General features: G+C 44.9%; 1 protein-coding gene across 2 annotated transcripts in view; it reads right to left on the reverse strand.

Moving 5' to 3' along the window:
• The window catches only part of ppp2r2ba (protein phosphatase 2, regulatory subunit B, beta a), a 43,257-nt gene that overhangs the window by 8,105 nt on the left and 23,098 nt on the right, over positions 1–12,054 (reverse strand). The window contains exons 1-4 of one of the 2 annotated variants that reach the window (XM_042418553.1): positions 10,563–11,386; positions 2,679–2,776; positions 1,394–1,559; positions 335–447 (exon numbers count right to left, since the gene is read on the reverse strand). In XM_042418553.1, coding sequence (XP_042274487.1) covers positions 335–447; positions 1,394–1,559; positions 2,679–2,776; positions 10,563–10,632 — 447 coding nt within the window. In that variant the 5' untranslated portion in view covers positions 10,633–11,386. Of the gene's footprint in view, positions 1–334; positions 448–1,393; positions 1,560–2,678; positions 2,777–10,562; positions 11,387–12,054 lie in introns of those variants that run through there. The other variant, XM_042418554.1, reaches the window with a different exon arrangement.

Below are 12,054 nucleotides of genomic sequence, written 5' to 3' on the forward strand. Positions count from 1 at the left end.
AATGACCTTTACAGCTCTATCATTCATGGCACATTGTTAGGATTTAAAATGATATACTTTTATCAAATATTCATGGAAATAGTGACAGTAATTTTTCATATTTTACGTTTATATGATTAACACCTTATAATTATAATTGTATGAGGTTCCTACCTCTACCTCTAAAAGAAGCCTGAAATGATGCTGTAGCTTTAAATGTTTTGTTTCCATTCAAGATGAATTCAATCTTCAGATCATAACCTGGTATTCACTCCAGAGCCAAACAGTTCAATTTTAATAAACCAGAGTACATGTGCTTCTTTGGGTGTTGTTTGACCATGGTTTGACCTCTTACCCGTAGCGAGGTGATGGTCGACGGGTCCCTGATCCGTCCGTCGTCATCCTTCAGGTTGTAGCCCTCCGGACGCTTGTCTCTCTCGCTGATCTTCCAAAGCTTAACCGTCTTGTCTGGGATGGATACATCACACAAACACACACACACACACACACAGAGAAACACAAAACACAGTTAGAACATGGCTCACTACAGTGAATCTCAGATACAAGATGGATGCGGGGGGTTGGGCAGCCAATCTGGCATGTAGCTGGGCAGGAGCCAGTGTGGATGATGAATGGCGGCTCCTGTGTAGATTGTGATGTCACTGATACCAATCTACAAGTTGACTACATTTCCTCGCTGCAATATACGCTCCCCCTGAAAAAAAAAGCCATCTGGGTGCTTTTCAATTCTGCATCACATAAACACCAGTTACATCTCATCTTCTCGGTCTAGTGAGGAGGATGGCGGCTGCAGTCAGGTTGTTGCTTTCTTTTTTTTTTTTTCTTTTAATTTCCGCTGTGAATATTGGTGTCAGAGCAGCGAGGCCATCGCCACAGGATCCTTCACCATCTGCTCCAGCCACCGCTAGCACTTCTGTAGCAGCCATGCATGACGCCCACAATCTGCAAGACGTCTCTCTGCTGATGTGTGTGTGTGTGTGTGTGTGTGTGTGTGTCTGTGCGTGTATGGTGTGTGTGGTGGCACATGCTTTGATATATGTGCATGTGTGTGTGTGTTCCTGCTGTGGCAGCCATGCATGAAGTTCTCAATCTGAAACGCTTCTGCTGGTGGCACTTGCTTGGCCAAGCGAAACACCAATACATTCACACAAATAGCCAAAGAGACATTTTCATGTGATATTAATAACACTTTGCTATGCAGGAAAATATTCCTCTCTGTATATCAGATGTATACTATCTGACTTGAATCATGCCTTTAGTTGACACTTTTATTGACTGAGAGCACCATAACACCCACATTTAAACAAACTCGTGATAGATTGATGGTTACTTTGACCCTGTTTTGCCACGTGTTTCGCTCAAAAACCGAGGCCGTCATAGCTAAGTGACTGACCATTGGTGGAGAGCAGGAAGTAGGCGGCGTTCTGCTGAGGAAGCCATTTGATCTTGTTGATCTTCTCCTCAATCTCCAAACTCTTCAGGTAGTCAAACTCCGGCTCGTGGCTCTGGAATGTGCTGTAAACATTGTACTCCCCTCGACGCTGGGGCTGGCTCTTACTCTGCAAAAGAAGGAGAAACATAATTAGAGATTGACCTGCTTTCTGTTAATTTCAGATGATTAAATACTAAAATAAATGGGATGTGGAGATTTGGGAAAAATTTGCTTAAATTTCCCCTTTGAAGGAATAGTTTGACATTTCGGGAAACACACTTATTTCCTCTCTTGCTGAGACTAAGCTGATTGATCTATACCACTCTCTTATCTGTCCATTCATTATGAAGCTGGAGCTAGCAGCCAGTTAGCTTAGCTTAGCACAAAGACTGGACACAGGGGGAAACAGCTAGCCTGGCTCTGTCAAAAGATATGAAACTATGCCCCCTGGCACATCTAAATTAACACATTATATCTTGTTTATTTAATCTGGAACAAAAACTGAAGTGTAAAAACAATTTTTATTATGTTTTTTCTTTTTTACGTGGGGTTACGTCCAGTCTCCACTAGCAACCACAACAAGACTCCAGGAAGTCACTGTGCCTGACCATGAAATAATCTGGCACTACAGTAACTCTCTGCCTCATTTTCAAACAAATGAGATATGACATATTAATGAGAGAGTTTTTGTGCTAAGCTAAGCTAATTGGCTGCTGCCTGTAGCTTCATATTCATGGTATCGATCTTCTTATCTTTATATTGCCTCAAGGTTAGATTAAACATTTTTTCCTCACCACTCAACAACATCACATTGCCTATGCAGTTTTTATTGGCTTATTCCACTGCTTCATTGCAGCTGCACCACATTTACTACTCTCCAACATATTATATTTTCTGGGCTGCTGCATTACATAAAATGAAAAAATGTAGATGTGCACCATTTTGCACACATTTCTGTATAATTCAGCAAGAAATATTTGGTATCTTTGAAAACCTTAGGATCTTAACTGGAAGTTTATAATGTTATGGTTATTATATTAGCTGCTATTTCTGGTTTCAAGACATTTACTGCTGAATTTCAAGCTATATTCCAGCAATTATTTCCAAAGCATTTCAAATGAACCCATTTTCTTGCTAGTTATCTAAAATCAACCAATTTTTTACCCCGTCTATAATGGTTCTAGGCTGTCAAGCCCTCTCAGCAGAAGGGCAGCATAATTAGTGTTGCATTGGTGGCATTTCCTACCTCCTGCTCCCTCTGGAAGACAACCACTCTGCCTCCTTTATCTCCGGTGGCCAACAGCTCCCCCGATGAGTTAAACTCCACAGTTGAGATAATGTCAGCTGCAACACAGGAAGCAGAGCAGAGAAATGTCAGTGTGGATGTGCACAGAGCTGTCAAGGTACCAGTCAGACAGAAACCTTTCAGTGAGATCTGGTAGGGTGACTTCTGGAAAACACTTCAGGGGAGGGGGAATCTCTGAAACGCTGTGACAAACCCACAGAGAACTCTCCGACACAGATACCCTAGTTTGTTTGAAATATGGGTTAGAAGAAACCACGGGATGACTCACTGCATGATATCAACTAATTCAGCCCCTTGTCTGATTGAAGTGAGCCAATCTGTGCCATTTAAATGCACTCCTGCTTTTTAGAGGACGCCGCCGCCGCACTAATAATGCCATTCATCTCTCCCCTCCTGGCTGCAAGACCCTATGCTGCTCAGTGACTCTCCTGCTCCTTCATTAAAAAAAGGAACCCTAAGATTTAAGAAAAGCTGTAAAACCTTTTGAACCATGCACTTTGTGTGGCTTTTATACTGTATGTCTGGGCATGTATTAACACAGTTTCTAACTTTCAATCTGTGCAGTGCATCAACAAAATAGAACAGCAATAAAATATAACTGCTTCATTTATATTCCGTTGCCAACATTTTTCAGTGTCTCTGCATAGCTCCAGTTACACCAAAAGTAAATAACAGACACCTACCCTTAAGGTAGCTTTTCCTCTCCTCCTCAAAGACATACATCTGCCTGGATTTGGGAGAGGCTAAGGGTGACTGTAATTATTATACAGCCCCAGGCTAAAAAGATATAGCATAATGTGTGTCACATGCACACACAGCAAAGGCTATCCCTATGTTTAACAGTGGCAATAATTTTAGACAGAGAGAGAGAGAAAAAGAGAGAGAGAAAGCTTGTTGTTTTGTACCCCCCACGCCCTCTGTGGACCTGCTACTGGCGGAGTGCTGAACAGGAGAGGGGAATGTTGCTATGGAGACTGTTTCCATCTCTAGCGGCAGTCGGAGGGGTGTATGTGTGTGTGTGTGTGTGTGTGTGTGTGAGTGTGTGAGTGTGCCAATAGCTCTCAGACTTAGTTGCTGATGCTAGCTGTAATTCAGCAGACGGAGAGAGCGAGTGCTGCATTAGGGTGAAAACCTGCTACTGCATCTGGGGGAGTGTGTGCAGTTGCAATGCAGCACACAACTTCAGACAATAGAGTCCCTGTAGACTTGCTCATCTCTGCACATGAAGCTGCTGTGTGCATGCCGGAGAGGCAAGTGAATGACTAAGCGTCAAGTCTTCGTGTGTGTGTGTGTGTGTGTGTGTGTGTGTGTGTGTTCCTCCCCTCATTTCGTTTAATTGTTGAAGAGAAAAACACGTTCAGAGATGAGACCGGAGGGACTCTTATGGCCATGTGCTGATAATGACATGAGGTGGGGGGCCGATCCTAATCATATTTGAATCTAGAAACTAATAACGTTTCACAGACAAGACATACTCTGACCTAATTATTGCCTGGGAGTACCCCACTGACATACCATATTGTTATTGCACACGTGGTGTACACCTTTACACATGCACACAAAAAAACAAGCTGAAGTTATCTCTCTCTTCCTGTATCTGCATATATCGACCTTATGCATGCCCAGAGAATACCCCCCCCCCCCCACCACCACCAGCACACACACACACAACACAACCCAACCCAACACCATCAGGCCAAAGCCACTGGTGTGAATCGAATGGAATCGGCTTAGCGGTCAGCATTCTTGAATCAAAGCTTTTCTCTCTCCCTCTCTCCCCCACTCTCTGTCTCCCCTCTCCTTCCCTCATCATCAACACATTAAGTCACCGAGGAGAAACAGTAATTGATGGATGCCATTTAACGAGTTTACACACGGGTACATCCTTCAATCATCTCAGTGAATGAACAGCCGGGTAGAGCCACTGAAGCCGAAACTCAAGAGTAACGCAATGGAACACTTCTTTAAATGAGTTTTTCCTCATGCAAATGTATTCAAAGCAGACAAGGCAATCTATTCAACCTCAGTCACTGATGGAATTTTGTTTGATGGGCGAAATACTTTTTTTTTTTTTTTTCCAGATGAAATTTCATTCTAGGGAACAAATTAGAAGCAGAGTGGCAGGTGGGCGGGCTCTCTGTGAGGATTTCCGCTTGCATCAGATCAGATTTTTATGACGTGAGCAGCAGCAGGTTCAAGGTGAATTGAAATTAGCAGCAGCAGGCTGGTGATTCGGCGGATCAAATGTGTACTTACACACACACACTCTCCCTGTCTCTCTCTCTCTCTCTCACATACACACACACGCACGCACAGCTTCATCAGCAGACCATAACCAGATGAAGCCCATAAATCCTGTGGCCAGCCAGGTCTGACACAGACAGGTCAGCGCTTCTTGATGCATCAGACGGATGCTCGAGATAACACACATCCATCACCAGTAATAACGTGGACAAGCCTGTTGGCCTGCTGCTGTGATGCATGTGTGTGTGTAACTGTGAAAGAAAACAGGCTCTTATCTGTTTCTATTCACCGATCTGAACCTCGATAACCCGCCTTCAGCACTGCAATATAGAATTGGGAGTCCGACCGATCGGATGGAAACATAGATATGCATTGATTCTGGAATGAAACCCCTGCACGAGGAGCCAGAAACACAGGGAGGGGAACCAGGATATTGAATGTATTTATAGACATAGACAGAGCATGCAACATCTATCACGCATAACAGAGAGGGACACTAAAAGAAATGATAGTGAGAGGGGGGAAGTCTGGCCCAAACTGGGGTGGAGGTGCAGTGGGAAGGGGAGGGGAGGAAGGTTTGTTGCTCTAAGTAGGTCAATAAAAGAACATACAGTGAGTCTCATCGGCACAGACACAAGCAAAGACTAAAATGGGAGCACCCCGGCTAACCTCTAGACAACACATAATCCTGTCAGGGGTCAAAAAAAAGCAAAAACAGACTAAGGCTTGATCCGGTGACACTGGGAGGGTTGTATAAGACACACGGATCCAAAATGGTGTGACTGCATGGAAAGCTACTTGTGTAAGTGTGCAGTAATTCCAGGTAGAGGGAGGGACGTGAGCAACATGGTGTCGTGCGAATGCTTTGTTAGACGTGGAGAGGAGAGGATTACAGCACTTGTGCTGAGCTGCCTGCGTCAAAGGATCAGGCCGGGGGGATAATTCAGGTCCGTTCTCTCTTTCACTCGCTGCTATCGCTGCTTCTACGATAATCAACAATATGTATCAATCTGCACTTCTTTTCTTTCAGGAACATAAGCGCAGACATGCAAGTATCACAAATTCTATATGTTAACACTGTGCATCTACCAATTTTGTCATTTTGCGTTGAATAAGCAGCTGATAACAGCTTCATTTCAGACCAACAACAATGGAGATCAATCAAAATTCTGAATAAACCCTGCTACCCACTGGTCTGGTACCCAGCCATATGATTAAGGGGTTTATTAGGCTTTATTAGCTCTGCACAAAGCAACAGAGCACAATGCAGCTCTTTTCATCTGAAGAGCATGACTCTTTGTAAGATCTGGAGTGAACAAGCTAATTAACCTGGTTTCTCCAGGATCAGCCCCTTGAGATTGAGACGGTGTGTGTGTGTGTGTGTGTGTGAGTGTGTGTGTTTTGTCTGAATGTGTATGCAGTCTTTTGTGCATGCTCCTCCGTTTCCCCAAACTCCGGGGAGTAGAGGGTGAAATGGGAGAGACGTGTTACTGCTTCACTTCTCACACTTCATTAACACATCGCTGTGGCACACATCTGACTGCAGACACAACACGGGACAGGGCGAAACAAGAGGAGAGGTGAAGTTGTGAAAAGCCGTGAAATCCGCGATCAATTCCTGCATACGCTATACCCCCGAATACCAAGAGGGAGGATTCTGAATCCTTGTTATTTGGTATTCTCTTAGAAATTGAAGATATGGAAGGGGGGAGGGTGGGGGCCGCATAGAATTATAATCCACTACCAAAACAAAAGCTGTCTCTCCCTCTCTATCTGTCTGTGCTGCTTTGGTGCAATCCCTTTCATCTTCCTGTTTCCAAGGCTGAAGTGAATCAAAGATGAGATGTCTGCTGCACAGACAGAAATCCTGTGTCTACAGTGACCTTATCACCAAGACATGAAGGATTCCGAGTGACGCCGCTTCTACGACAGGACACAGAAATTAGCTATCAAAACTTACAAATGTATCCCATTATAAAGTCCAGAAAGGTCAAGCATTGCTTAGCCTTCAGGCTAGCAGTGCACCCAATGACTCGCATACGGTACATCTATCACAGCGGCGTCGCAAATCTACTGACCAGGAAGCCATATCCGAGTAGAGAAATAGAATATTTTTGTAGTCGTCCTACAGTAGCAACACCACGGGTATTCTTTAATAAATTCTCATTAAATTTTCATGGAGCTGCAGACTTAATAAGAAGCTAATCAGGGGATGAAAGCAGCTGCTGAATAAGGAGTGTGACTCGCCCCAACTTCACAGCTTGCCATTAAGCACCCGCCACCCCCACACACACACACACACTCCCCCCAGACACACACATTATCTTTCTTGCACTATGTTGCTGAGGCGGGGCTCGGCGTTTTGAGTGTTTCGTGGTGAATAATGGATGGGACCTGGGGGTATGGTGGGCTAAGTCTTTTTATGCCGGGGTCCTAAAGTGTGGCCCCAGGCCGTTTGCCTTGGCACAGGCAACCAGGCTCTGCTCTCATCAGCAGCGGCAATAAAGGCTGCGAGCTCTGTTACGGGACTGCATCAGTATTCAGCGGGGCTAGAGGGGTCACGTCGCACACACAAGCTCGTACTCGCATCAGACAGACATATAAGAAGCAAAGCAGTAGAGAGAAAGGGAGAATGAGAGGAAGAGGGGGTAGGGGAGACAAGGAGGAAGGGATTACATGTCCTACCAACAGATCTTTAGGTCATTGTTCCGGTGGCTAAATTGTAAAGGACCAGAAATCAATACCAAAGCAGAAATTAGGTTAGGTCCCGCCTCACAGCAGGAAAGCTATTTACATTTTTACACCCGAGAGTTCTGCTGTTTGACAATTTCATCCATTATCGAAACATCCAAGGTGGAGATTATGAAAATTAACTGAGACCCATGTTGTAGGAGCGTAACAGCCCATTGACTCAACACACACTGATATACACACAGCTGCAGTGAGACACACACACACAGTCATGAAAGCCTGAACCATCCATCCTATCGCCATTAACAATGTGTCATCTGCAGGCGGTTGCTTAATGCAAATCAGGCTGTAATGTAATTTTCTTCCATCTAGTCAACAACGATGTCTCAGGAAACTTTTCGGTCCAGGAGGCAATCGAAATATCACTAGCGTACCTGACTATGAATGACCGGTGTAGTTTTACTCACAGCCAATACCACACACACACGCTCAAACAGTCAATGTAACCGCCCACAGACCCATTGAGGCGTGGGATTGGTGCGAGGCAAAGGTCAGCGCCAGTGACATCATTAAAATGTGACATCATTAAAGTGTCCTGCTGTTGTGGGCAAGCACAGCCTGAGGGGAATCCCTACTAGCTCGTCGCCACTCATCAGGGACCTGTGTATGTATGTAGGTGTGTGTCCGTGTGTGTGTGTGTGTGTGTGGTCTGAATGGACTGGGCCTGATGGAACATGTGCACTCTGGTGAATTTATGGGGATGGGGCATAGACCCAGACACTGGCCCGTATGATCTTTGGCTGCAGACTGACTTCATACCACTTAAGAATGGGCACACACACACACACTCATTCATGATATATGGGGTGTGACGATCAGTCATAAATTATAGCACTAAAAAATAACAAAAGTAGACTCTGCTTGTTTGAAAAGCACAGATGGGCCACAGACTAGACAGTACTTTGCTTTAAAGAGACGTATTTTACAACCCGCGTAACTCTCATCCACTTTCTCCTTATAAAATGAGTGAATGAGAGAGATAGAGACAGAGAGACAGAGATGGAGAGAGACAGAGACGGAGAGAGACAGAGAGAAGCTGGAAGAAGATGCCCCCCTGTTTTTCATCTCAGCGCACACATCAAACAAAGATATCCATCACACCCACTCCCACCCCCTACTTCACTTCCTCTCGCTCTGAACCAGTAACTGTGTGTTTAGCAGTGACAGGGAATCATCTGTAAGTGCTGGGAGCTCAGCAAATTATGATGTTCTCCTGCATTTACATGAAAAAAAAAAACACTGAGGAAAAGCAGCAGGCAAGATGTATGAATGAGACTCTTTCTTCCTTTCGAAGCCTTGACTTTGTCTCTCCTCCAACCTGCAGTGGTATCAGTAACCTGAGCTGATGGCAAATGGAAGAAGCCATGGTGGCTCTGACCCACCCTGCAGCCACACATACCCTCCAACAACCTCTACATACCCTTCATATTTTATGTTCTGTTATATTCTGTAAATAGTTGATTGAGAAATTCTCCATCATATTTCGTCTGGTTTTTTTTTCCCCTTCTCAAACACAATGCTAAGTGGGTGTTAAAAATGTGTGAACGAATTGAAAGGCTGCAGTGAGTATTAATACAACTGACTAATCTGCACATAAAACAAAGTGCATCAATATCAAACTGAACAAAAAAGACAAGAACCGTGCTAATCCCACATACAACCCAATAATCAATTATGTGTTTAGAAAGGAATAATGAATGAGAAGAAGGTAGAAATACCTTGTAAACTGATATATTCAGCAATACAGAATGACATTATGGTGTATATGTTTAGTCTGTAAAAAACAATACTCTGTCTAATTCGTTCCAATTGCAGACAGAAAAAGCCTGAGTCACCTAAGCTTTTATTATCTCTCTGATATCAGTTCAGCAGTTAATGTCCATAACCAATCTGCATAATCGGTGAGCGGGGACGGAGGCGGTAATGAGATTAATGAAAGCTTTTACCTGTAAATCAATGTTTTATGTTGATCAAGCTTGCGGCGGGCAGGTGCGGCTGATTGGTGGAACATGAGGGAACTATTAACCATCAAACAGTTAACAGGCTGATAATCAAGAGGCTGATGTGTGATCAATCAAAGGGGAAACACACACACACACACACACACACACACACGTGCAGGAGCTATATTTATAGCTCTGGAGCGGCAGAGACAGCTATTGTTCAGTGCTTGGTTATGTAGATGTACAGTAGAAAATGCACTTTGTGTGTGTGTGTGTGTGTGTGTGTGTGTGTGTGTGTGTGAGGGAGGGAGGGAGAGATCCATATTTCAATGCCCTGCCTATAATTAGGGCAAAGCTACCAACCATCTCCTCTGTCCTTGTCTCATTCTCTCAACAAGTGCATTCACAACATGAAAAATACAGTTTTTCATCATTTGTTCATCAGTTTTTAAACACATCACATGTTCACTATAGACTCCAGACGCTGAAGCAGCTGTACAGAAGGCTTTATTCCCTTGCTGCTAGTCCACACAGATTAAAGCCCTGATTCCCCTCTCAGGATGGTTATCCTAAAATAGCAGGTATGATGGGAAATCCACCTCATCATCTGCAGAAACTGACACCACACGACAACCAACATGCAGCATCTTTATGAAAGATGACCATAAAATTCAGCTTTAAGTGTGATTAAATGGATTTCAAATTATCTTTCTGCACTTTATGGTGGTCCACTAGCATAGCATAGCATCAAATATATTTATTTTTATCACCCAGCACCATATTTGCTGTGATATTTGCTTAATACTTAATTTAATATTCCTGTATAGTGACTTCTGATCAGCATCCCTCTAGCTACTGCCCCGGGTTTTATCATCGGTTTAAATACCTTCGGTTGCATAGTTGTGGTCGCGAAGGAAGCTGTTGTTGATTTTCCGGGTATCACTCTCCTCCTCCATTGATAAATCGGCTGGTTCGGGATCCTGAAAGCGGCAGACCTGCTCCCATCCTGCCCGGTACCGTCAGCAGGCGGGCTGTGGGACCAGCGGGGGGCCTGTCATGGCTCCAGATCTCCGGCGTAATCAACACAATCGCAATCAAATACCTGTGATGATGTCGGGGCAGGTCCTGTCCACACCTCAGGACGCATGAAACGGCCCACCGGGACGCAGTGACAGCACCGGCTCCAACAGACCAGTTTGGATTTAATATCCTAATTATCGCCGCGCTTTACGTCCTCTGCTTCAGATAACTCATCGGAGACATATTTATCTCCCCCAAAATATACGCATTAACACCCCGAAAACGCGTCTTTACAGCCGGTCAAAAAATGACAGAAATCTTCTTGAAGGTGGCTGAACCCGCAGCAGCAGCAGCAGCGCACAAATCTCTTTTGGAGGATTTGAGTTTAGGCAGGCTAGATTTGCCCCCTCACACTGCCAGCGGGGCGGGCGGGATTATGCGTCAACAAGCTTGCTCCGATCACTTCTGTATTTCCATGTCAGACTCTCCACAGTTGCAGCTTCGCCCTTCTGTCTCCGGATCCTGCAGGATCTCTCCTCGCATTCATTCATTCATTCACTCATCGGAGCGGACCGGCGCTTGTGTTCCCGGTAAGCTCAGCTGACTCACTGTGCCGGATAGCGCAGAGCTGTAAACTGTAGTTACCCACTCTGCTGCTGCTGCTACTGCTGCTGCTGCGCTTCAGCAGAGGAGGGCCCCTCCCATGCTGCCTGGCGGCTGCCTCTTTAAAAAAAAAAAAAAGTACCACAAGCAGCAAATGTGACGCTCACTCGAACCACCACCACAGAGACGCAGCTAAAAACCTGAGATGCAGTTCAAAATCTGTTCACTCACTGCCTGATGACCACCAACTAAGTTGGTGCGTGTAAAGCTGACAGCTGCCTTATGGCCTAGTGGCAGGTTGCCTCTTAAGCCTGCTAGATCCTCCATCACCATCCCTCCATCCTGCTGCTGCTGCTGCAGAGGCATCTAGCCTATACATTGTCACAGCAGATTTAGCAGTGCAGTTATACTTTCTATACTTTCCCCCAGTTCCCTCACAGCTGCTCTTCATGCAGGAGAAGACAACAGAGGCTTTATAAGAAGTGTTATAAGAAGCGCATGACATGGCATATTTCTGCCCAACACACTTAGAGAGGGCGTGAAGTTCGGATTCAGAGAAATCAGGGCAGAGAGGGACACAAAGGAGAGAGAGATAGGACCAGAGGGAGGGATGAGTCTGAGTAAAGAAGACGACTGGAGAGGGCCAGAAAGAAGGAAGAAGAAAATGAAAAACCCCAGACGCTGATTAATTAGATTAGTATGGCCACCGTCTGCGCCTCTTTCTGGAAATATCTCATTTCCATGCTGGGTTTAAT

Source organism: Thunnus maccoyii, chromosome 8, assembly GCF_910596095.1.
Source record: "Thunnus maccoyii chromosome 8, fThuMac1.1, whole genome shotgun sequence".
NCBI lineage: Eukaryota > Metazoa > Chordata > Actinopteri > Scombriformes > Scombridae > Thunnus > Thunnus maccoyii.